The sequence below is a fragment of the Rhinatrema bivittatum genome, chromosome 4 (assembly GCF_901001135.1).
Source record: "Rhinatrema bivittatum chromosome 4, aRhiBiv1.1, whole genome shotgun sequence".
NCBI lineage: Eukaryota > Metazoa > Chordata > Amphibia > Gymnophiona > Rhinatrematidae > Rhinatrema > Rhinatrema bivittatum.
This window is the reverse complement of record NC_042618.1, coordinates 164847904-164872950: the sequence shown is the minus strand read 5'-3', so window position 1 is coordinate 164872950 and position 25047 is coordinate 164847904. Positions and strand designations below refer to the sequence as shown.

The following is a 25047-nucleotide window of genomic DNA, read 5'->3' as shown; positions in this document are numbered from 1 at the left end:
CTTTCAACGTTGGGGTCAACTAACAATAGACCTCTTTGCGTCACATCTGAATCACAAAGTGGACATATTCTGTTCTCTACACAAACAAGAACCAACCAGCCAAGGACGCCTTTGCTCGCCCTTGGAACTCAGGCCTACTATAAGCGTATCCTCCAATACCTCTCATAACCAAAACTCTAGAGAAGCTACAACAGGACAAGGGGTCCATGATACTCATAGCCCCGTATTGGCCTCGACAAGTATGGTTTCCCACACTTCTAGTCCTCTCGATCAGGGATCCCATTCGTCTGGGAGTGGCTCCCCACTCTCATAACTCAGGATCAGGGTCGGTTACGCCATCCCAACCTTCAATCCCTATCCCTGACTGCATGGATGTTGAAAACTTGATTTTACAACCCCTCAATCTTTCAAAAAGTATATCTCAAGTGCTTATAGCTTCACGTAAACCTTCAACACGAAAGAATTCCTCTTCAAAATGTAAACGGTTTACTTTGTGGTGCAGGCAAAAGGATATCGATCCTTTCACTTGCCCCACTACTTCTCTACTAGACTACTTATACCATCTGTCAGAATCTGAACTCCAGACTTCTTCTGTAAGAGTATATTTAAGTGCAATCTCAGCTTACCATAACAAGATGGGAGATGCACATATTTCCACACAACCTCTCGTAAGTAGATTTATGAGAGGTTTAACTCACCTTAAACCACCAATTCAGCCACCAGTCATACAATGGGACCTGAATCTGGTTTTAACAAGACTAATGCGTTCTCCTTTTGAACCCATAGATTCCTGTGACCTTAAATATCTCACATGGAAGACTATCTTCCTCATAGCCATTACATCAGCTAGAAGGGTTAGTGAGTTACAAGCACTTGTCACGTACGCACCCTACACAAAGTTCCTACATGACAGAGTGGTTCTCCGTACACATCCAAAATTCCTTCCCAAAGTAGTTACGGAATTCCACTTGAACCAATCCATAGTTTTACCCACATTCTTTCCAAGGCCCCATTCTCATCCAGGAGAAACAGCCTTACATTCCTTGGACTGTAAACGTGCACTAGCATTCTATAGCAACCACACTGCAGTCCACAGAAAATCCACACAACTGTTTGTATCTTATGATCCAAACAAACCAGGAAAACCGGTGGGTAAACATACTATATCCAATTGGCTAGCAGATTGCATACAGTTTTGCTATGAAAAAGCAGGCCTTCCTCTCCAAGGGCGAGTAAAGGCCCATTCAGTACGAGCAATGTCAACCTCAGTATCACACTATCGTTCAGTGCCAATTCTTGACATATGTAAAGCAGCAACATGGAGTTCACTTCACACCTTTGCAGCTCATTACTGTTTGGAAAACAGGGACGACAAGATTCAGCCGATGGACAATCTGTCTTAAAAAACTTGTTTCCAGTTTAATCCCAACTCCTTCTACATCCAACCTGCTGTGATCCACGGCTGACTCATTTCAACAACAATACTGCACTGTTGCCTCAATACAAAATGACTCAGCCTCTAGCTTGCTAATCACCCATACGTGAGGACTAGCATCCTGCTTGTCCTGGGATAAAGCAAAATTGCTTACCTTGTAATAGGTGTTATCCCAGGACAGCAGGATGTAGTCCTCACAGAACCCACCCGCCACCCCGCGGAGTTGGGTCTCATTCCTTTTATTATTTTATTTTTGCTAAAGCTTATTGCTATATATGAGACTGAAGAGAGACACCTGTGGCAGAGAATATCATGGCATGCTGGGCATGTTCAGTGGCCTCACAGGGCCAGTCAAAAGTTTCTAGAAACTTTGACAGAAAGATTTCCCGTGCTGGGCTCCGTCAGTGACGTCACCCATATGTGAGGACTACATCCTGCTGTCCTGGGATAACACCTATTACAAGGTAAGCAATTTTGCTTTCTCTATAGACAATAGGATAAATAAGTCATACAGTCCCTCCCATCTCTCCAGAGAATTGAAGAACAGTTCATATAAGGAGGCTTGCATGGCCAGTGGCTGCATGGGAAGGCTCATGCATGCACAGAAAGCTGTTGATTTTTTTGAGCTCTGAGAGAGATTTTCTGTCTTGGCACCATTGGGATGATGTTGCCTACTTATAGCTGATTTATCCTGCTGTCTACAGAGAATACCTGTTAGAGGAGAGCAGTTTTTCTGTATCCTACAAGCAGTCAAGCTTCTACATCTGGCAGCTAAGATATATCCTGCAGTATGGACAGAAATAACTGGGCAGATTGAATGGGCCAACTGGTCTTTATTTGTCATCATCTACTATGTTACCATAGAGCATTATCAATCAGGCCTGGCACTACAGGGTGAGCAAACCGTGCAATTGCACAGGGTAGTGGTGGAAGAGAGTAAATGGTCCGTGGAGTTGCTGGCAGAACCCATCTCACCAGCGGCTGAAGAAAGGAAAAAGAGAAGCCTGGTGGGCCTCCAGCAGAGCCCATCCCATCAGCAGTTGAAGAAAGGAAAGAGAGAGGCCCAGTGGGCTGTTTTCAGAGCTCTTCCCTCCTGCGGCCAAATAAAAAAAGAGAATCCTCAGTGGGTTTCCAGTAGAGCCCATTCCACCACCATCCAAAGAAAAGAAAGAGAGAGGACTTGCTTGAATGAGACAAAAGTATGTGAGTGAGTGAGTGAGAGGCAGCGTATGTGTGTATGAGTGAAAGAGTGAACATGTGTGTGTGTGTGTGTAAGTATATGTAAGAAAGAGGAAGCATGTGAGTGAGCCTGTTTGTCTGTGTATTTGTGTGTTTGTGTGTGTATGAGAGAGAGAGGAGAACGCTTGTATTCATTTTCTCCCTTTATAATCTACAACAATCTCAGGGTTACTAGAAATCAAAAGTCGCCAGTTATGGAAAGCAGAAGCTTTTTTTTTCAGCCTTATTAGTTTTAATTATGAGTGGTGTTTGATATATCTGCTGTTTTGAAATTTTTTATTGGTGTTTTGGAAATTTTTCAAAAATATTATGTTTTGTCAGCTGTTTTGAAATATTTATTCATTTTATTAGTATGGTTTTACTATTGATAATTTATATTTCTTGATTTTATTGTTTGGTGTTTTATGAGGAAGAATGATGTTTCTGTTTTTCCATTGTTGCACTGCATAAAGAGTCTGGCTTGCTACTATGTCAGTTTTTAAAGTTTGGATTGCTGTAAAGAGCTGGGCTTTTTTTTCTCAGGGAAGGGGGCCCAGGATAGAGATTGAGACTGAGAGACTTAGTCTAAGCAAAAGTGATTATAAAATAGTGTGAGAAAGATTGACAGAGAGAGACTGAGACAGACAGAGACTGTTTCTATTATGTGTTGGTTATGGGAAAAACAACAAAATTGAAGCATTAAAAAATGCAGAATGAGAAGGGGGCAGCACAGTAATTGTTTGCACAGGGCAGCAAAAAGCTAGCACTGTCCCTGTTGACAATGTATCACCAGCACTGGGGCTAACTTGGACTTACCTGTTATTTTCTTTCTAGACCAATTTGACAGAACTCAAATCTTTCGGCTCTCCTCCAGAAGCTGTGATTAATGTAACAGCAGCTGTGATGGTCCTTACAGCTCCCGGAGGCAAGGTCCCAAAAGATAAAAGCTGGAAAGCCGCTAAAGTCATGATGGGAAAAGTTGATGCTTTCCTGGATGGCTTAATAAAGTATGACAAGGAACATATCCATGATGCTTGTCTCAAAGCATATCAGTAAGTTAAAGAAACTTTTACTTCATTGTTACTTTCATTTATTTGTTTAAAAACAGTAGTTTACAGCATAAACACATAGGGTCAGTATTCAAAGCTATTTAGCCAAATAACTCAGACGTTATCTGGCTAAATGCAACTTTTTCAATTTTGGGGCCCTTATCCAGCTACAGTTTAGCCAGATAACTAATTATCTAGCAAAAATCTAACTGGATAAAAAAGAGGTGTTTTGGGACAAACCTAAGTTATCCAGCTAACTTAGACGTTTAAGTTGTATCCGGCTAAGTTAACCAGCCTTGTGTGGTCGGATAATTTGCTACTTAACTGGATATCTTCAAAAGACCACACTGAAGACTAATTGCTGCCTCTGCTAATGAGCTAAGAAAGGGAGAGACATATTTATGTAATGATCCACTAGAGTTGATTGCCACGAGAGCTCCTAGATAACTTATTTAAATAGGGACAGACAAGTTATATTAAGGGGAGGCATCATTCGGTAAAGCCTCTTGAGGGAGTTGGGATGGTCTTTCCCCTGATGAAGTAATAAAAGATTTCAGCTGAAAGACTGGAGGCAGTGCTTTTGAGTTTCAGAACTAAGGGGCAGTGCAGTTTGGTTTTGGACTTAGGAGGAAGTTGGAGTTCATTCTTTGCTGGATTTTTTAAGCCTGCCCATGGGCTTAAGTACCACTTGCCTGTAGTCTCTGGGTAAGGTCAGGAAGTTTCCTTACAGTCCACAGCTTGGACTTGGTTTGTTTGCATTTGGTTTGTTTTTGGGATTTTTTAAGTTTTTCTTTGAAAGAAGCCTATGAAACGCTTGGATGTTTGCCTTGAGGGAGGTTATGGGGAAACATTTCCCTGGGGGGGGGGGCAGGATAGAGAAGATTTGCTCCTTTGCAACCTTGTAGATGATAAAGGTATGGCGATGACCTGCTGTATGGAACTTCTGTTGTTTTTTGGTGGGGTTTTGTTTTTTTTTTGGTGAAAGGACATTTTTGATAAAAGAACTGGGAGGAAGAGTTCTGTTGCCCCTCTTCCTGTCCTCCTAGACAAACATTGAAAGCTGCATATTCCAAATAGATCCCTTCCATCATGGGATTCAAGAATTAAAAGTGATTGAGAGAGACTTTGATTAACCATGAGTATGGCCAATATCGAATTACAACTGAGGACCCCCACTTGAAGTCTTCAACCCTGGGAGAGAGAAGTCTGGGATTGTGTGCAGAGACTGTGGTGTTTATTTTTGCAGCCAGTTGGAGGGGGATTTCCACCCAAACAAGAATATCCTTGCCCACTTAGGATCCTCATTTATGCAAGCCCTGGATGGTGAGGGTGTCCCTTGCCCTGGAAGAGATAGATACGCTTGCACAGACACAGAGAGTAAAAACTGTAACAGCCACCAGTGGGATAAGAAGAACTGATGTGAACTGTGCTAATTATCATTCAGAATACACCTTCAGTAAACTTTATTTTTGGACACTCATCTAGAAGCTCTGGTGTTATTTGTTGGGTACTCATATCCACCTGAGGGACAGAAAAGCCTTACCTCTACCAGGGAATTAAAACATTCCCTGTACGTACCCAGATCAGTCCAGACTCCTGGGTTTTGCCCCCCACTCTAGCAGATGGAGACAGAAGTTTACCAACAAATTCCACTTTATCTAGGATGGTTCCACCTACAGACTGGCAGTATTCTTCTGTCTCCAGTAGATGGTGGGGGTGCACAACCTAAAGTCTGTTTTAGGGCCTAATATAGATTTTATGGCAGTATTAGTTTAGTTAGATATTTAAAAAAAAAAAAAAAGAGAGAGAAATTCCAGGAGAGGGACCGCAATGACAGCCTGCAGGTCAGTGTCCCACCTCCCAGGGGGTTGTGAGGTCCTGAGGGGACCATCCTCCCTGGTTTCAGAGGCAGCTGAGGTACAGGGTAGAAAGCCCGTTTGCCAGCTCACACTACTACTGGGGGTGATACCGGGGAGCCCAGCTCACTCCCCCCAGTAGGTCCAGGACCTGGAGGCTATCGGACAAATGTTTGTCTTATAAAAAAAAAAAAAGGATTGTATTTTTTGTTGCGGCTTGACTCTCCCTTCCCTTCCGATCGCAGTGGGGTTTATTTCGCGCCATTTTGCCATGTTTTCAGGGGGTGGCAATAGTTTTTATATTTTTAGTTGCAGCAAAGCCGCGTTGGGCTGCGTGTTGGGGATGGGCTGTGTGCCAATTGCCTCTCAGGGGGAGAGGGAGTCTCCACGACCCCACGGAGGGTTGTTATTAAGTTGCAGATGGTCACCGGAGCCTTCGGGGAGCTGCCACCCTCGGTTTCTGGCCCGTTCCCGCAAAACGCGGGAACGGCCACCATTTTGGATCTGCTGGGGTCAGCGGCCTCTGGAGCGGGCTCCATTTTGGCCCCGCTGATGTCAGCCATCTCGGCAGCGCATACAGTGCAGGGGGAGGAGGATCTCCCATCGAGTTTATCGCTGCAGCAGAGGGTACCTGAGGGGGACAGGTCAGCAGTTCTTGGCAGCCATGGCACTGGGGATGTCCCTGCAGGGGATATGGACGATTCGTCCTCGGAGTCTTCTTTTTCTTCTGATTTTGTCCTTTTAATGCATAAGGCCTTTAAGGCCTGGAAGGCAGGTAAGAAGAGGTCTCTTATTCTGGACTCCCAACCCAGGCCTCAGAAGCGGACCAGGACCACCCAGGACCCGGATCCTTCGTCTGGACCGCGGCCCTGCAGCTTGTGGACCCCTTTGGCGGATCCGGATTCCTCCACAGAATCCCCCCAAGGGGGGTTGAGGGGGAGGCTGATCAACTACAGAGAGGTCTTCGGGGGTCCCATGGGGCGGATGGAGACGACCCGAAGGTGGACTGTCTTTTTCGGAGAGACGAACTGGGTCCACCCATTCCGGCTATTTTGGGGGAGTTAGGCATTCAACTTTCCCAGGAAGAGTCTTGCCTACGGTCTACGGACCCTGTGGTGTTGGGCCTATGGGGTCCTCCTTCGTCCTTCCCATTTCATTCGGCTACGGATTTGCTCTTCAAGGAATGGGACACTCCGGACTTGGGCCTTAAGGTGGCTAAGGCGATGGATAAGCTCTATCCTCTGCCTGAGGAGGCCTTGGAGCTTTTAAGAGTTCCTAAGGTGGATGCAGCGGTGGCTGCGATCATGAAGAAGACCACCATTCCGGTAACTGGGGGGTCGGCCCTTAAGGATTTGCAAGATTGCAGACTGGAGATTCAGCTCAAGAAGATCTTCGCGGTCTCCGCGCTTGGAATCCATGCGGCGATGTGTAGCAAGTTTTCTTTGAGGGCAGGTCTGCGTTGGGTGCAGCAGCTCTTGCCTAATGAGTCGCTCTCTCAGGAGGAATCTCTCCAAGCGGGGCAACTTGAGGTGGTGATTGCCTATAGTGTGGATGCCTTTTACGATTTGCTTCGCACATCGGCCAGAACCATGGTATCGGCCGTGTCAGCAAGGTATCTGCTGTGGTTATGCAACTGGGCAGCGGATGTGTCATCTAAATCTCAACTGGGTTCCTAGCCATTCAAGGGAAAACTGCTCTTTGGGAAAGAGCTTGAAGATCTGATTCAGTCCTTGGGCGAGAATAAGGTGCATCGTTTGCCGGAAGATAGACCAAAGTCGAGAGGTTCTTTTGTTTCCAGCTCTCGATTTAGAGGAGGTCAGAGGCCTCGGACTTCTCGGGGGTCGGTTTCTTCTTTTTGACTCAACACCAACAGGCAGCAGACGTACACTCAGTCCTTTTGTGGGTGCTATTTCGGTAGGCCAGGGCACTCCGGGTGGAAAGCCTTCACAATGATGTGTGGCCAGTCCATTCCTTGGTTCCCGTGGTGGGAGGCAGATTGTCTCTTTTTCACAAGGAGTGGGCCAAAATCACTTCAGATCAGTGGGTGCTGTCAGTAATAAGACACGGTTACACAATAGATTTTACACGCCAGCCCCACCAGCGATTCCTAGTCTCTCTCCATGCAGTCATGCAACAAAGCGCCATGCAGTAAAGGAGACTCTGCAGCGTCTTCTCGACCTCAGCGCCATTGTCCCATTTCCTCCGGCAGAGCTTTGAAGGGGTCGTTATTCCATTTACTCCGTGGTGCCCAAGAAAGAAGGGACCTTCCAACCCATCCTCGACCTCAAGCTGGTCAACAGATGCCTTTGGATTCCCCGTTTCCAGATGGAAACATTAAGGTCTGTCATTGTGTTGGTCCGACGGGGGGAATTTCTTGCATCCCTGGATCTAACGGAGGCATATTTACACATCGGGATTCGGGAAGATCATCAGAGGTTCCTGAGGTTCTCCGTCTTGAGATATCACTACCAATTTCAGGCTCTGCCATTCGGTCTGACCACCGCACCCAGGACATTCACCAAGATTATGGTGGTAGTGGCAGTGCAGCTCTGGAAGGAGGGGTTTTTAGTACACCCGTACCTGGACGATTGGCTAATTCGAGCGAAATCGGAGTTGCTTTGTAAGGTGGCAATAAACCGAGTACTTCAATTATTGAGAACCCTCAGCTGGGTAGTCAACATGTCCAAACATCATCTACTGCCATCCCAGTTGTTGGAATTTTTGGGAGCTTTGTTCGACACTCGTCAGGGAACAGTGTCCTTAACGGAGGAACGTATGGTCAAGCTTCAAGGTCAGGTGCGAGCCTTGTTGTCCAAGCAAACCCCAAAGGTATGGGATTACTTGCAAGTCCTAGGGTCCATGACTTCAACCCTGGAATTGGTTCCATGGGCTTTTGCTCATATGCGGCCTTTACAATCAGCGTTGCTCTCCTGATGGAACCCGGTTTCAGAACAGTTTCATCTTCCTTTACCTCTGACGGAATCCGCTCAGTCCAGCCTGGATTGGTGGCTACTCCCGGACAACTTACGACGTGGGATTCCCTTGGTAGTTCCGGACTGGCGGTGGTCACTACGGATGGCAACCTGTATAGTTGGGGAGCGGTTTGCCTGTGAAAATTGGTGCAGGGGCAGTGGTCCCAGGAGGAGGCTCAATGGTCCATCAATCGCCTGGAGACCAGAGCAGTGAGGTTGGGCACTGCAGGCGTTCCTTCCGATTCTCTGAGGCAAGTCGGTCAGAGTTATTTTTGACAATGCGACCACGGTGGCTTACATCAGTCGTCAGGGTGGAACCCTGAGTCAACTGGTGACGTTAGAAGCTCGTCTGTCGATCCAGTGGGTGGAGCAGAACTTAGTCAGCATAGCGGCCTCTCACATTGCTGGGGTGGAAAATGTCCATGCAGGCTTTCTCAGTCAACATTCTCTAGATCCAGGAGAGTGGGAGCTTGTGGACAAAGTGTTTCAGATCATCTGTGTCTGGTGGGGCACGCCGTGCATGGATCTGATGGCGACATTCAAGAATTCCAAGGCTTCCCACTTCTTCGCTTGTCGCAGGGACACAGGAGCGGAGGGCATGGACGCCCTGGTTCTCCCCTGGCCGACAGATGTTCTGCTTTATGTGTTTCCACCTTGGTCCCTCATAGGTCACACTCTTCGCTGAATAAAATTACATCCGTCGGAAGTAATACTGATAGCTCCCAAGTGGCCGAGATGTCCTTGGTTTGTGGATCTGGTCAATATGGCCATAGAAGATCCCTTGTGGTTTCAGGACCTGCCGAATTTGCTTCATCAGGTTCCCATTTGTTTTGACCAGGTCGAGCGCTTTTGTCTAGCATGGCTTTTGAGAGGAAGTGGCTGAAGTCCAGAGGGTACTCGGATGCTGTTGTGGCTACGTTATTGAGGTCACGTAAGATTTCTACTTCCTTATCTTATGTAAGAGTCTGGAAGATCTTTGAAGCTTGGTGTCTCGCCAGGGGTATTCCCTCGACCCGAGCGGGTGTACCAGACATTTTGAGTTTCCTTCAGGCTGGTTTGGCGAAAGGCTTATCGTGTAGTTCCTTGCGAGTGCAGGTGGCAGCGCTCGGTTCATTAAGAGGTAACATTCAAGGAGCGTGTTTGGCGGCACATCCTGATGTCGCTCATTTTCTGCGAGGAGCAAAGCATTTTCATCCCCCGGTGAGGCAGCTGTGTCCATCTTGGAATCTAAATTTGGTTCTTAAAGCCTTGTGTGTGGCGCCCTTTGAACCTTTGTGAAGGGCAACCTTGAAGGATCTCACTTTGCAAGTGGTATTTCTGGTGGCGATTGCATCTGCATGCAGGCTGTCAGAGATTCAGGCCTTGTCAGCCCTTTTTGAGAATTTCAGACTCTGGCGTTTCCCTGCCATATGGTGCCTTCTTTTCTTCCCAAGGTGGTGTCTTCCTTTCATTTAAATCCTTCTCCGATCTGGATAGGTCGGATCCCTTTTATAAGGATCTAGGGAAGCAGGAAGTTCGTAGGGCTTTGCTGCACTATCTGGAGATTACCAATGGTTTTCGGGTCTCGGATCATCATTTTGTGCTCTGGAGTGGGCCAAGAAAGGGCAACATGGCTTCTAAGACTACCATAGCTCGGTGGCTGAAGGAGGCCATAAATTCTGCTTATTTATTGAGCGGTTGGTCTTTGCCGGAGGGTCTTTGGGCTCATTCTACTCATTCTCAAGCTGCATCCTGGGCGGAATGTCAACAGATTTCACCTGAGGAAATTTGTAGAGCGGCTATATGGAAGTCATTACATACCTTTGCCAGGCATTACTGGCTGGAAGTTTGGGCATCACGGGCAGGAGGATTTGGAGAAGGTGTGCTGAGAGCAGGCCTCTCCGGATTTCATCCCAAGTAAGTAAAAGCTCTGGTACATCCCAGAAGTCTGGACTGATCCGGGTGTGTACAGGGAAAAGAAAATTGGTTCTTACCTGATAATTTTCGTTCCTGTAGAACCACGGATCAGACCAGAGTCCCGCCCATTTTGGTACTTGAAAGTAATGGAGAGTCTGCACTGTTTTTCAATATTTGTTTTCTTTTATCGGCAGATCACTCAAATTTTTTTCCAAATAGCACGGGTTCTGTACCCATTTTTGGGTTAATGAGCCAGTTTAAGGTTGTTAGGTTACTGTATATAGTTACTTTGGGTTTTTTGATCCATTCTGCTTTGACATTAAGTAATACTGCCAGACTGTAGGTGGCACCATCCTAGATAAGGCAGAGTTTGTTGGTAAACGTCTGTCTCCATCTGCTAGAAAGGGGGCAAAACCCAGGAGTCAAGTGAAAGTCAGTAACCACCTTGGGAAGGAATTTTGGGTGAGTACACAGGACCACTCGGTCATGTAGGAACCTGGTATAGGGTGAGTATGTGACAAGTGCTTGTAACTCACTAACCCTTCGAGCAGATGTAATGGCTACTAGGAAGATAACTTTCCATGTAAGAAATTTAACATTGCAGGAGTGTAAAGGCTCAAACAGGGAGTCCATGAGCCTTGTAAGCACCACATTTAGGTCCCATTCAGTGACTGGTGGCCGTAGAGGGGACTTAAGCTGTATTAGGCCCCTCATGAATCGACTTACAAGAGGTTATGCTGTTATCGGGGCATCCCCCCCTCTCTTGTGGTACGCTGAGATGGCATTCATGTGTACCCTCACCAAGGAAGTCTGGAGACCAGAGTCTGAAAGGTTCCAGAGATAGTCTAAAAGAGATGGAGTGGGGCAGGAAAAAGGGTCGATACCTTTTTGCATGCACCATATGGTAAATCTATTCCACTTAGAACGATAGGATTTTCGTGTGGAAGGCTTTTGTGAAGCTACAAGCACTTGATAGACATCAGTTGAAAGGTTGAATGGTTGCAGGATCAAGCTTTCAACATCCAGGCTGTGAGGGATAGGGTCTGAAGGTTCAGATGGTGTAACATGCCTTGGTTCTGAGTTATGAGAGTGGGTGCTGTGCCCAGGCGAATTGGTTCTTGGATGGAAAGGTCGAGAAGCATGGGAAACCATACTTGTCGAGGCCAATAAGAGACTATGAGTATCATGGACCCTTTGTCCTGTTGTAGTTTCATGAGAGTTTTGGCTATTAGTGGTATCGGGGGTTATGCATATAGGAGGCCTGTGTTCCAGGGGCGAGTGGGTAACTTGCTTTCTTGGCTGTGTAGGGAGCAGAATCTGTCCACTTTGTGATTCAGTTCGGATGCAAAGAGGTCTATTGTTGGTTGACCCCAGCGTTGGAAGATTCTGTTCGTTACTACAGGATCCAGAGACCACTTGTGGGGATGGAACTGTCGACTGAGGCGATCTGCTACTATTTTTTGTATGCCTGCAAGATAAGTGGCTCGGAGATGCATGGAGAGTGCAAGGGCCCAGGCCCAGATCTGCACAGCTTCTTGGCAGAGGAGATAAGAGCTTGTTCCTCCTTGTTTGTTCAAGTAACACATTGGAACTGTGTTGTCTGTTTGTATGAGAACAGTCTTGTGTGAAAGGTAGTCCTTGAACGCATAGACAGCACAATGTATGGCTCAAAGCTCTAAGAAGTTGATTTGATACTTTGCTTCGAGTTGTGTCCAAGTACCTTGAGTCTGAAGATTGTTCACATGAGCTCCCCAACCCAAGTTGGATGCGTCTGTGGTTAAAGTTACTTGTGGAACTGGATGCTGGAAATGAAGACCTGTTAGCAAGTTGGCTGTTACGATTATGGTGTGGATGTGAACCCTGGGCTGAGGTGAGCAATGTCTCTGCCCACAGGGAGGAGCCCCATGAGCCTCATCTTTGGTAGGCTAGGTCTTTGATCACAGGACACACCTGGAGAGAGGCTTTATTATGGAGAGAAGGAGACAGAGCCCGCAGAGTGGGAGGCAAGAGTAACACAGTTCTGAGCAGTAGGGAAGTCTCCCCAGTAGTACCGCTGAAGTAGTAGACCTGGTGGTGACCCACGGAGCGGGGTAGGTCAGAAAGTCCCTCAGACAGTAGAATACCTCAGGTACAGATCCGGTAGTGGTCCGCAGTGCGGGGTATGCCGAGGAGTCTGTGCAGGTGTGAATAGCAGAGGTGAAGACAGTCCGAGGAAGTCTGTATGAGCAGCGACAGATGTACAGCTCAGGATGTTCAGGAAGGCTTTGCTGTAGAGAAGCGATAGTGGCACGGGGTACAACGCCGAAGATGCCAGCAGGCAGTGAGTTGCAGAGAGAGTAGTGGGTAGGCAGAGAATCAACAGGAAAGCCCTCCGAGGAGCGGATAACCAGGAATGAGGAGAGCCCCCGAGGAGTGGATACTCAGAGTGCCAAAGACCCAGGAAGGAGCAGGAAGAGGAAGTCCATGTATCGAGCAGATTCAGCAATGAGGAAACTCCTTGATAACTCGTCTTAGCACAGGAGGTGGTAGGCTTAAGTACGGAGGTGAGCTGACTTTATCGGGAGGGGATGCCCCCCGAGGTTCCCGCCATGATGTGTACTTAGGAGGCCCGTGCGTGCGCCTAAGTAATCCCGGATACAAGATGGAGGTTGGCATTGCCCACACCGTCCTGGGGACGCTGGGGAGGTCGGCGTTGGCTGGCGCATGTCACTACTTGGCCCAGAATAGATGTTGCAGGGAGAAAAGAGGTGAGCATGAGAGGTCGCAGCCATCTGAGACCAATGGGCGTAACATTGGCTTTGTTTGTCCACCAGAGAAGTGATAGACGTAGTTGGTGGGATGAGAGAGGTTGAGTGGCTTGGAGCCACTGAGATTTCAAAGTTCATTGAATTATTCTCATGGCCAGCCTGGCCATAGGAGTGACATGGACCGTGGAAGCCATGTGGCTCAGCAACAAGAGGAATTGATGGGCTGAGACTGTTTCTTTTGTGCGCAGAGAAGCAGTTAGTTTGGAGAGTGTGTCTGCGCGGCCTTTTGGTAAGGAAGGCCTTTGCGACTGTGGTGTCGAAATCTGCTCCGATGAACGTAAGGAGGTGAGATGGAGTCAGGTGGGAGTTTTGGTAGTTGATGAGAAATCCCAACGAGTGTAGCAGATTGATAGTGAGCTTGAGAGTGTTGAGAGTTCCTTGCTTGGAATGGCTCTTGATTTGTCAGTCATCCAGGTAAGGAAACACATGTATGCTGTTCTTGTTTGGATGGGCTGCAGCCACTGCTAGGCACTTTGTAAATACACGGAGTGCCGAGGCAAGTCCGAAAGGCAGAACCCAGTACTGAAAATGTTGATGTCCCACTATGAAACGCAGGTATTTGCAATGATGTGGGAATATTGGAATGTGAGCGTAAGCATCCTGAAGATCCAGAGAACAGAGCCAATCTCCTTTTTGTAGAAGGAGAAGCATAGTGCTCAGGGACACCATCCTGAAATTTTCTTTCTGTAGAAATTTGTTGAGACTGCGGAGGTCTAGGATGGGGTGGAGGCCACCTGATTTCTTTGGAATGAGAAAATAGCGGGAGTAGAATCCTCTGCCCTGCTGTGCCCAGGGAACAGGTTCCACAGCCCTGGCGCTCAGTAGGGTGGACAATTCTAACGCTAGAAGGGTTGTGTGATCTTTTTGCATCCACATTGGATTGGGTGGTGAATCCGGGGGTACCATAAGGAAATTTAGATGGTATCCTTGGGTTATGATGGATATAACCAAATGGTCTGTGGTAATGCTGTGCCAGTTGGTTATAAAGTGGTGCAGCCGACCTCCTACTGGCAAATCTGGTCTTGGATTCAGAGAGTGGCCGCTGTTTTCTGGATAAGGTTCAAAACCCAGAGGCTGGCCCCATTTGCGGGGCTGGCTGAGATCTGGATGGTTTAGTCTGGCGTGGATGTCCCCTTTGTGGTGGTCTGGCTGGTCTCACGCAAGATGTCGGTGGATAGTACTTGAATGAGTGATAAAAGGGTCTTCTGGTATCCTTTCTGGTAGCCTTACAAGCCGAGTAAGGAGGTTCCGTGGAGACTGTGGAGAGCTGATGCAGGGTCTCATGGTGATCTTTTAATACTGCATTGTATACTAACATCCCCCAACAGGAGGCTTTTGATTTAGTGAAAAAAAATTTTCAGACCCGTCCTTGTCCCCACCCGGTTCCATCAAGTTTTTTACTAAGTCTTCTAGAATTAGTTCTATTTAGGAACTTCTTCAAGTTCGATGATACATTATACCTCCAAGTGAAAGGGGTGGCTATGGGGGCCACAGTGGCACCTGACATAGCCAACTTGTATATGGTGGACTTCGAAGTACAAATACTATACACTTCTCATTGGTTCCAATATATGAAACTGTATAAGAGATATATAGATGACATATTTTTTGTTTGGGTGTCATCTAAAGAAAATTTACAGCTCTTTTTGACTTGGCTGAATACAGCTAATGAGAATTTACAATTCACAGTGCATTTTGACCGCCAGTCCATCGCTTTTTTGGACATTCTCATACAAAGAGATAGGCATTCGATTAAAACAACCTTGTACAGGAAGAAGACCGATCGGAACAACTATTTAAAATACTCTAGTGTTCATCCTCTTGGCTTAAAGAACAGCCTTCTGATCTCTCAGTTTCTGAGATTGCGGCGAATCTGTTCATCAACAGAGGAGTTTCGGAGACAAGCGTCAGATTTGACAGATAGATTCGCTCATAGAGAATATCCGAAAACTGTAATCAAAAAAGCGTATAAGAGGGCTCTATACGCCAACAGGACACTGCTATTACAGTATCAACAACACCCGTTTTTACAAAGTACCACATGAACTCTTCAATACTCAAAGCAGGCTAGCACACTGATTAACATCATCAAGACTCATTGGCATGTATTGACTCTACACTCCACATTCCAAACTGGACCAAAGTTCGCTTTTTTTCAGGGGCCAAAACATCAGAGATATGGTGGTGAAATCTACATTCACATCCACAACAGTGCCCCAAGTGTCGGGCGGCCACCAGGTGTGCGGCCACTGTGACATGTGTGTCCTGGCAGTAACAGGGAGTCAGTGGCAAGTGCCCAATTCTGACAAAGTCTTACGTTTAAATGGTTTTCACAAATTGTAAGTCAGAGAGGGTTATCTATGCCATCCAGTGCCCCTGTAACCTGTTATACATTGGTCGGACCAAACATAAGATTAGAACAAGACTAATTGAACATAGAAGCTGTATAAAGACGGAAAAAATAACAGCTCCAATGGTTCAACACTGTGTGGCATTACATCATCACTTTGGAGATTTGAAATGGCTAGTCTTAGAACAAGTGCAATGTGGTCCACGGGGGGGGGGAGACATTCAAGAGCGCTTAAATATGCGCGAGCAATTCTGGATCTACTGGTTAAATACGGTGGATCCAGGCGGACTCAATGAAAAGATCAATTGGTATTCCCTCATAAATGGCTGATCGTCCAGTGCAGATTTTTCCTCTTAAATATGTTTAGATCACTGTGGACAAAAAATCTTTTGAAGCCTTGAGATGTTGTAGCATTTCCGATACACTGTACAAGTATCAGGTTTTGCGCTTCTGACATGCTGTACAAGGATCAGGCTGTGCTCCTGTGAAAAAAAGAGCTGTATGCTCTTGAGACGTTGTAGCATTTCTGACACGCTGTACAAGTATCAGGCTTTGCGCTTCCAACACGCTGTACAAGGATCAGGTTTTGCTCCTGTGAGAGAAAAAAGAGCTTTATGCTGTACAAGAATTTGATCTTGTCTACATGCTGATATGGGAACACAAGATCGGATGTTTTTTTGAGTGTGATGAAATAAGCAGCGGTGACATGACGGACAACTCGGTTGAGAGTTTGGTGAAAGAAAGAAGTGAATATGATATTTGATCGATGAGAACACTTGTATATGGATTATATATAAAGTTGAAGTTACCGACGAGGACGTTATAGAGAACTTAAAAGATTATATACAACACTGACGCGACCGATGAGGACGCTATAGAGGACTTTGGAGAATAATGCGATTACTATTACCAGCATGAATGAATCTGCAACTTTGGAGAGTTGACTACGGTGACAGGAAATAAGATCATTGAGGTAGTAAGTGGACCTGTAGTGTGTTGTTTGTATATACCTGAACAAATTAGGATTTAAGTGATGAATATGCGTGATTTTGTGTAAAATGAGAGTATCCGGACATGAAAAGGGACTGAAGCCCTTGGTGACGCAATTTCCAGTCATGGGGTATAAAAGGTTCACTGTTTGTGGAACGCCATTTCAAGAGAAAACGCGGCTCAAAGAGGCTGACATGGAACCAATGAAGAATATACTAGCCATGAAGACGAGAGGATGAAAATTGCATCATTTAACATGGGAAGATGTGATGAGAAATAGATACTGAAGGAAACCCCCTGAAGCAGGACTTCTTGTTCGAAACACGTGCGTGTCGGGAGATCAACCAAAATTGGAACAGATGAGTATTAGCGTTCCTCCTGTATCTTTGGAGAATTGACTGAGATTGAGAAGTTTTATTATATAAGAAAAAACCTAAAAAATATGATGTTAAAATTAAAGTAAGGTGACCCCATACCGCATGGGAGTCTGTGATACCATACAGACCCTTAGAGTGAGGGGCCCACATATGTACTTGGCAAAATTTCTGTTATTATTTAATATTGACCAGTGGTACTATTGCTTTAATTTTGTGGATCTTTTAATTGAGCCACTGCATCCTGAATCTTGTCGCCAAAGAGATTATCTCCCGTACACGGGAGATCAGCGAGCTTGTCTTGGACTTCAGTCCACAAGTCAGATGCCTTAAGCCAGGCCCACCTGCTGGCACTGATTCCTGTCGCTGATAAGCGAGAAGCAGTCTCAAAGGAATCATAAGCCACCCTTACTTCATGTTTTCCTGCCTCAAGGCCTGTCTGGAGTATGGGATTGAGGGTATCTTGTTGCTGTTGGGGAAGAGTGTCAGCTATTCCCTGGACTTTCTTCCAGAGATTCCTCTGATATTGTGGATGTATAGTTGATAAGCAGCTATGCGGGACACTAGCCTAGAGCCTTGAAAGATTTTCTGACCCAAAACATCGAGGAATTTTTGGTCCTTTTCAGGGGGAGATGAAGAGTGAGGGTGCAGTCTTCTGGCCTTCTTCTGTGTGGATTCAACTACCACTGACTGGTGGGGTAGTTGTGGCTTTTGGAATCCTGGAGTATGGTGGACCAAATACGTTGCATCTGTCTTCCTATTTACTGGTCCTATATATTTCGACCAGGCTGATCGCTTTTGCCTAGAGGCCTGGCTTTTGAAAGGAGGAGATTGAGGAAGAAAGGGTACTCTGAGGAGGTTATCACCAAATTGCTACAAGCCAGGAAAACTTCTACTTCTCTCTCTTACGACAGGGTGTGGAGAGTCTTTGAGACGTGGTGTCGGGAGCGAGAGATTCTCCCCAGACACGCTTCTATTGCTCAGATGTTAGCCTTTTTACAGAATGGTTTAGCTAAGGGCTTGTCCTTTAACTCCCTCTGGGTGCAGGTAGCGGCCGTAGGTATTCTGGTTGGTAGCTCGGTGGTGTGTCATCCAGATGGGGTGTGTTTCCTTAGAGGAGTCAGGCATCTGAAGCCTCCTGTTCATCCGGTGTGTCCTTCGTGGAGTTTAGATTTGGTTCTTCGCGTATTGTGTGCTCAACCTTTTAAGCCTATCAAACGGGCAATGGTAAAGGACCTCACGTTGAAAATGGTGTTTTTGGTAGCTATATGCTCAGCTCGCAGAGTTTCGGAATTACAGCCACTTTCTTGTAGAGAACCTTTCTTGAGAATTTCTGATTCGGGGGTCTCTCTCCAAACAGTCCCGTCCTTTTTGCCAAAGGTGGTGTCTACTTTTCATTTAAGTCAGTCAGTGGAACTTCCGGCTTTTCTGGATCTGGAGGGCGATCCTCATGCGGGTGAACTACGTCGTTTAGATGTTCGCCGAACTCTGTTATGATATTTGGAGGACTCGAATGCCTTTAGACTGTCGGATCATTTGTTTGTTCTTTGGAGCGGTCCCAAGAAAGGTCACAAAGCGTCTAAGACAACTATTGCATACTGGTTGAAAGAGACCATTGTGTCTGCATACATTTGTAATGGTCAGCCTGTTCCTGAGGGCTTGAAGGCCCATTCTTTTCGCTCTCAGGCAGCTCTTGGGCCGAGTGCCACTTGGTGTCGCCTCAGGAGATTTGTCAAGCTGCGACTTGGAAAACGCTGCACACATTCGCTTGCCACCACCGCCTGGACATTCAGGCTTCGCATTCTGATAACTTTGGCAGTGGTGTGCTGTGCGCGGGAATCACAAGGTCCCACCCGGTTTAGGGAAGCTTTGGTACATCCCATAGTCTGGACTGATCCGGGTACGTACAGGGAAAAGAAAATTGGTTCTTACCTGATAATTTTCATTCCTGTAGTACTACAGATCAGTCCAGACACCCGCCCGGGGATTTCTATATTCCATGAGTCTGCGCGCATAATTTTTCCAGTTTCGTTATTGCAGCATACTAAGAAAGAACACTACAGATTATGAGTTCACATGTTGATTCTTAAAGTTATGTTGTTGCCTGATTCATTGCTAGTTTTATTATTCTGCTTTGATATTCTAAATACTGAAGGGATGCAGGTGGCACACCAGGTAATGTAGGGTGCCTTTCAAGTTTTTCTCTGTCTCCACCTGCTGGAAGGGAGGCATAACCCATGGTCTGGACTGATCCGTGGTTCTACAGGAACGAAAATTAGCAGGTAAGAACCAATTTTCCTTTCCCTGTATGTACCTGGATCAGTCCAGACTCCTGGGATGTACCAGAGCTCTCCTACCTGGGGTGGGACCCTGAAAGTCCCGCTTGGATCACACCTTTCCCAAAACTCCCAGAGCCTGGGGCTCACACATCCAATCGATAATGACGAGCAAAGGTGCGCAAAGACTTCCAAGTGACCACTCTGCTAATCTCATGCGGCGAAATTTGTTGGCACTCAGCCCACGAAGCTGCTGTGAACATGTAGAATGCGCTCGGAGACCCTCCGGGAGGGGATGACCATGAAGGAAGTACGCTGAGCCAATGGCCTCTTTTAATCCACGAGCTATAGTAGCCCTAGACACTTCATGACCTCTTCTGCGACCACTCCATAGCACAAATAGATTGTCTGACATGCGAAAACTATTTGTAACTTCCAAATAACTCAACAGGGCCTGGCAGACGTCTAACTTCCGTAAATCACTGGAGTGGAGATCAGAAGGATCCAAACCAGAGAAGGACGGAAGTTCCACAGACTGATTCTGAGGAGAGATTGAATCTAAATATGTATACCCTGGAGGAATGGAGGAGCAGAGGTGATATGATACAGACTTTCAGAAACTTGAAAGGTTTTAATGATCCAAAGATAACGACAAACCTTTTCCGTTGGAAAAAAATCAGCAGAACCAGGGGTCACGATTTGAAGCTCCAGGGAGGAAGACTCAGGACCAATGTCAGGAAGTATTTCTTCACGGAGAGGGTGGTGGATGCCTGGAATGCCCTTCTGGAGGAAGTGGTGAAGGCCAGAACTGTGAAGGACTTCAAAGGGGCGAGGGATAAACACTGTGGATCCATAAAGTCTAGAGGATGTGAATGAAGAGAGGGTGGCTCGCAGGAATGACGGCTACTACCTGGAGATAATACCCTTATTCAATAAACATACACACGGTTAATGCGACTCCAACATTGCTCTAAGCTTCAACGGCAAGAGGATATGTGGAAAAAAGGATTTGCATTCACAAAAAAGCGGGGAGTAGCTTGCTTGTTACGACAGTTACTACCCCAAACCAAATAAGCCTGATACTTCACTTTCAATGCAAATCCAGCGTAGCTCTCTGCTTCAACAGCAGGGGGAATGAAGAAAAGTGGATTTATATACAGTCAACAACCAACAAGGACTGAATTACAGAATCTGGGTAAACAAATAAGCATAGGTGTAGCTTGCTTGTTACGGCAGTTACTACCCCGAATCAATTAAGCCTGATACTTCATTTGAAATACATATGCAGTGCAGTTCACTACTTCAACGGCAGGGAGGAATGAAGAAAAGTGGATTTATATTCAGACAACCAACAAGGACTGAATTACACATGCTGGGTAAACAAATAAGCATGGAGTAGCTTGCTTATTGCGGCGGTTACTACCCCTAAATAATTAAGCTAGATATTTCACTTAGATGCAGTTCCAACACTGCTCTCTACATTAATGACGGGGGTGGAAGGAAAATAGAACCAAAAGGTTACTAAGGGCCAAGAGTAACAAATAAGTTTGAGAAGGAGATCACGTGATGTGGTGAGCCGGGAAGAGGTTTCTCCTTGCACTCCGGGCGTCTGCTCCCACAATTGCTCACCATCTGCCTAAAATCCGCAACGAGCATACAAAAAACCTTTTTACAGGATACGAGCATATGTCCATCGTTCGATATATGCACAAATCGCCCTCGGCTATGGCTGCAAGAGGCACAAAAAAAGACAAAGAAAAATTGCGGGGAGCCGAGTCCAAAATGGCGACTGGGACCGAATCAGCAGAGGACGGCACTCACACCGGAATCATGCTGGCTGATATCAAGGAGACTGTCTGATCCGCACTCGATGAAAAATTTGGAGAAAAACTTGCAGGGATAGAGGAACGGCTCACTGAGGTGTGCTTAGCCCTCACCGAACTTACTCCCCGGATCGAGCACGTCGAGGGCCGTCTATCCACGCTTGAAGACGAGTGCTTAGCGTTGCCCACCACGCTTCAGGCGCATGATGCTAAACTTCAGGTTCTTGAGCAAAAGCTGGACGATCTTGAGAACCGGGATCGCAGAGTAAATCTGCGATTTCTAGGTTTTCCCGAAAGTGTAGCGGATAGTGAATTATGTACCATACTTGAAAGATGGCTGCCGGAGGAGTTTGGGCTGCCGGCATTGCAGGGAGGCCTCATGGTCGAACGGGCTCATCGTGTAGGCCCAAAGAAAGATGTCGCGACTCGACCCCGCATAGTAATTGCTAAGCTCCTGAACTATCGCCACAAGCAAGATATCTGGCAAGCATACCGAGCGAAGAAGAAGGTAGCATACAATGGGGCGAAAATAAGGTTTTTCAAGATTACTCGCTGCGTGTCTCTGAACAGAGGAAAGCGTTCTCCACAATATGCACAGAGCTCTACAACCGCCAGGTACGTTTTTCTTTATTGTACCCAGCGAAGTTGAAAATATGGGGTGCGGATAAAGTCCATCTCTTTGATACCCCGGAGGCCACTAAGAAATATCTCCAGCAGCCATAATGAGATTAAGGAACATTTGGTCCTATGACTTTTTATATTTTGGTCCCACCGCCGTTTTATTTATTTGTCCTATGGATCACTGACTACCCAAACGGTGGCTGAACCTCAGGGGAGGAGTATACGAAACAGCTACGTTTCAGAAACAGCTTTTAAATGCTGCGACATATCAACACTGGACTGCGCACTTGAGTTCATCGCAGGGCTCCGCCAGAGAGAACGATCCCTCGAACCTTTGTTTCTATGCCTTGTTGTGAGGTTCTTTTTTTATTTTTATTTTGCATAAAGGCATACGGAGCCGGGCATGGGGGACTATAGGCGTGAAAAGGAACCCTGTTCGGCGTCGGAAATCTCTGGGTCCCTGCTGATCTTGGTTATGGACTCTTGGATTACAGTTACAGCACAGCGGAGGACTACCCTACAGTTTTTGGTGGAGGTTCCACTCTTTTATACGCTAAGCTCTACTGTTATATTGTCTTTTATTATCTCCATATACCACTTATTCTTTTATGTTTTCTTTTTTATTTATCTTCCCTTGTTTTCCAAGGTTTGCAGTTCCTACCACCTATAGTGGAGTGTTATTCTCTCGGTTCTGCTTTTACCCTGTATGCACACACCATAGGGGGAGCGAGATGCCCGTACACATGTAACTCGTGATCTCCATACCACTGTATTAGTGGGTTAACTGATGCTTGTGGGGGGGCAGGGGGGCAAGGGGGGAATAGGGGAAGGGGGAGGGAGGGAGCCTGCCGGGGTGGGAGGCAGCCACCGCAATTTCTACAGGGAGCTAGACTTTTTCTTGCTATGCTGGGAAGTGGGGAGGTCAGGCTGGGGGCCTTCCTGCTCTTAGATAGACCAACTCGTCAGGGCCTTGGGTCCTGGATGTCTTGGATCCACTTTGATAATGGATAAAATCTTATCATGGAATGTGAACGGAATGGGTTCACCCATCAAACGAAAGAAAATTCTAAATCACCTACGACACCTACAGATAGACATAGCCTGTCTCCAGGAAACGCACTTATCGGCCCTGGAGAGTGCAAAATTGCGAAGAGACTGGGTGGGCACCTGAATCGCCTCCGCAGCAAAGGGGAAGAAAGGAGGCGTTGCGGTGCTAATTCACAAAAATCTTAACTTTAAAGTTACTACCCAAATCATTGATTCAGAGGGCCGATACGTTTTGCTCTCAGGCCTGTGGAATGACACTTTAGTTACCATATGCAATGTCTACGCTCCCAACGAGTACCGACACGGGTTTTTTGAAAGTCTGGGAAACCTACTGCTCACTCACATGCAAGGCACTCTGTTACTTATGGGCGATTTCAATTGCGTCCATGATGCCAGTGTGGACCGCAGTCCTCCTGTACTAAAGACACCATCTAAAAAGCCAAAAGGAATCGCGTATCTTTGTTCTCAATTGGGGCTAGTGGACATATGGAGGGTGCTACATCCCACTGAGAAGGACTACACGCATGTTTCCAGGGCACACGCCTCCTTGTCCCGCATAGACTATATCTTGGTCCCTCACAGTAGTTTTGCCCGCATAGGCTCTGCCACTATAGAAACACAGCTAATTTCTGACCATTCCCCAGTAATGATGCAGATGTCTACTACACGTCATACAGATGGGTCCCGTATGTGGCGCTTTCCCGCTCATCTTAAACAGAACACTGAATTTCAGTCCTTCTTGCGAGCTAAGTGGGATGAGTTTCTTAAGCACAACCATCAACATACAGACAATCCTCAACTCTTATGGGAAACATCCAAAGCTGTCCTTCGCGGTGAAATACTGTCATTCACGCATTCCTTGCGCAAGCGTCTACATTCTGATATTCTGGCATTGGAACAGCAGCTCCGCCTTCACAAATTCACCATGCTTTCCACTCCCGGCCATCCGAAGACGGAGTATTATAATACGCTGAATCAATTAAATACCTTAATGCACACCAGAGCGCAACAACAATTAGACAGAGGGGAACAAAAATTATTCCAGTTCGGAAATAAGGCTGGCCGCCTGCTAGCTAATCTGGTTCGAGTCGAGCGCTCGAAAACTTTCATCTCCCAAATGAAAGATGCTAGGGGTAATCTGGTAACACAAAAGACCGACGTCTGCGACGTATTCCGGGAATTTTACACCAAATTATATACTGCAGAACAAAATGAAAATAGATCGGCAGAAACGGAGTTTTTTCAAGATCTTTCACTTCCCCAGCTTTCTCAATCCCATCTGGAGTTTCTCAACCGCCCTATTCAATCTATAGAGGTCTCCAATGCTATAGCAGCAGTTCAACCAGGGAAATCGCCGGGGCCGGATGGCCTCTCTTATGACTTTTATAAAATCCTACGAATGCAACTAACTGATACGCTAACCTCCTTTTATAGAGATGGCCTACGCAAAGATCTATTTCCATCTGATTTTAATCTTGCTCATATAATTATATTACCTAAACCTGGTAAGGACCCCTTATTACCGGGATCATACCGCCCAATATCTCTCTTAAATTGCGATCTTAAAATATTGGCAAAGGTTCTAGCGGACCGTCTCAATATGCTATTGCCTCAAATAATTTCACATAATCAAGTGGGCTTTGTAAAAGGCCGCACGGGAAACGCTAACATGATCAAGTTGATTACGGCTATGAAACTATGCCGCTCAAACCGAACCCCAGCGCTAGCCATCGGATTCGATTCTGAGAAGGCCTTTGATCGGGTCTCCTGGAAATACATGTTTTTTGCCTTACGTGCTTTGGGCTTTCAAGGCGCTTTTTTGAACTATATTGCGCTTCTCTACCGAAATCCGATCTCCAGAATAGTAGCTAATGGCTCTGTGTCCAAGAATGTGCCTATTTGCAGAGGGGTCCGACAAGGTTGTCCTCTCTCTCCTCTCCTGTACATCCTGGCCATTGATCCTCTCCTTCGGAAGATAGATACGAGTCCCAGGATCACGGGCTTTGGAGGACCAGCATATACCTTCAAGGTGGCAGCTTTCGCTGATGACATCTTGATTTTCATTTTGAACCCAGAAATCTCTCTACCTGAAGTGCTACGGTTGCAAGAACTTTTCGGTACCTTTGCTGGCCTAAAAATAAACCATGAAAAATCAGAAGCAGTTGATGTGATAGGCACGCTCCGACCTACCTGGCCTGGCACCTTTCCTTTACGCTGGGTCGAGACTACACTTAAATATCTGGGGATTCGGATCCCAATCAACATTGATGAGCTCTACAGTGCCAATATAAAACCTCTACTGGCCCAAACCTCTAAAACACTTGAACATTGGC

At 46.4% G+C, this 25047-nt stretch overlaps 1 protein-coding gene across 1 annotated transcript in view; it reads left to right on the top strand.

The window, feature by feature from the left end:
- Positions 1-25047, top strand: part of DNAH17 (dynein axonemal heavy chain 17) — a 1486981-nt gene that overhangs the window by 1294733 nt on the left and 167201 nt on the right. Inside the window, exon 59 of the mRNA XM_029599137.1 lies at positions 3488-3705. Within this exon, the coding sequence (XP_029454997.1) occupies positions 3488-3705 (218 nt within the window). The remainder of the gene's footprint in view (positions 1-3487; positions 3706-25047) is intronic.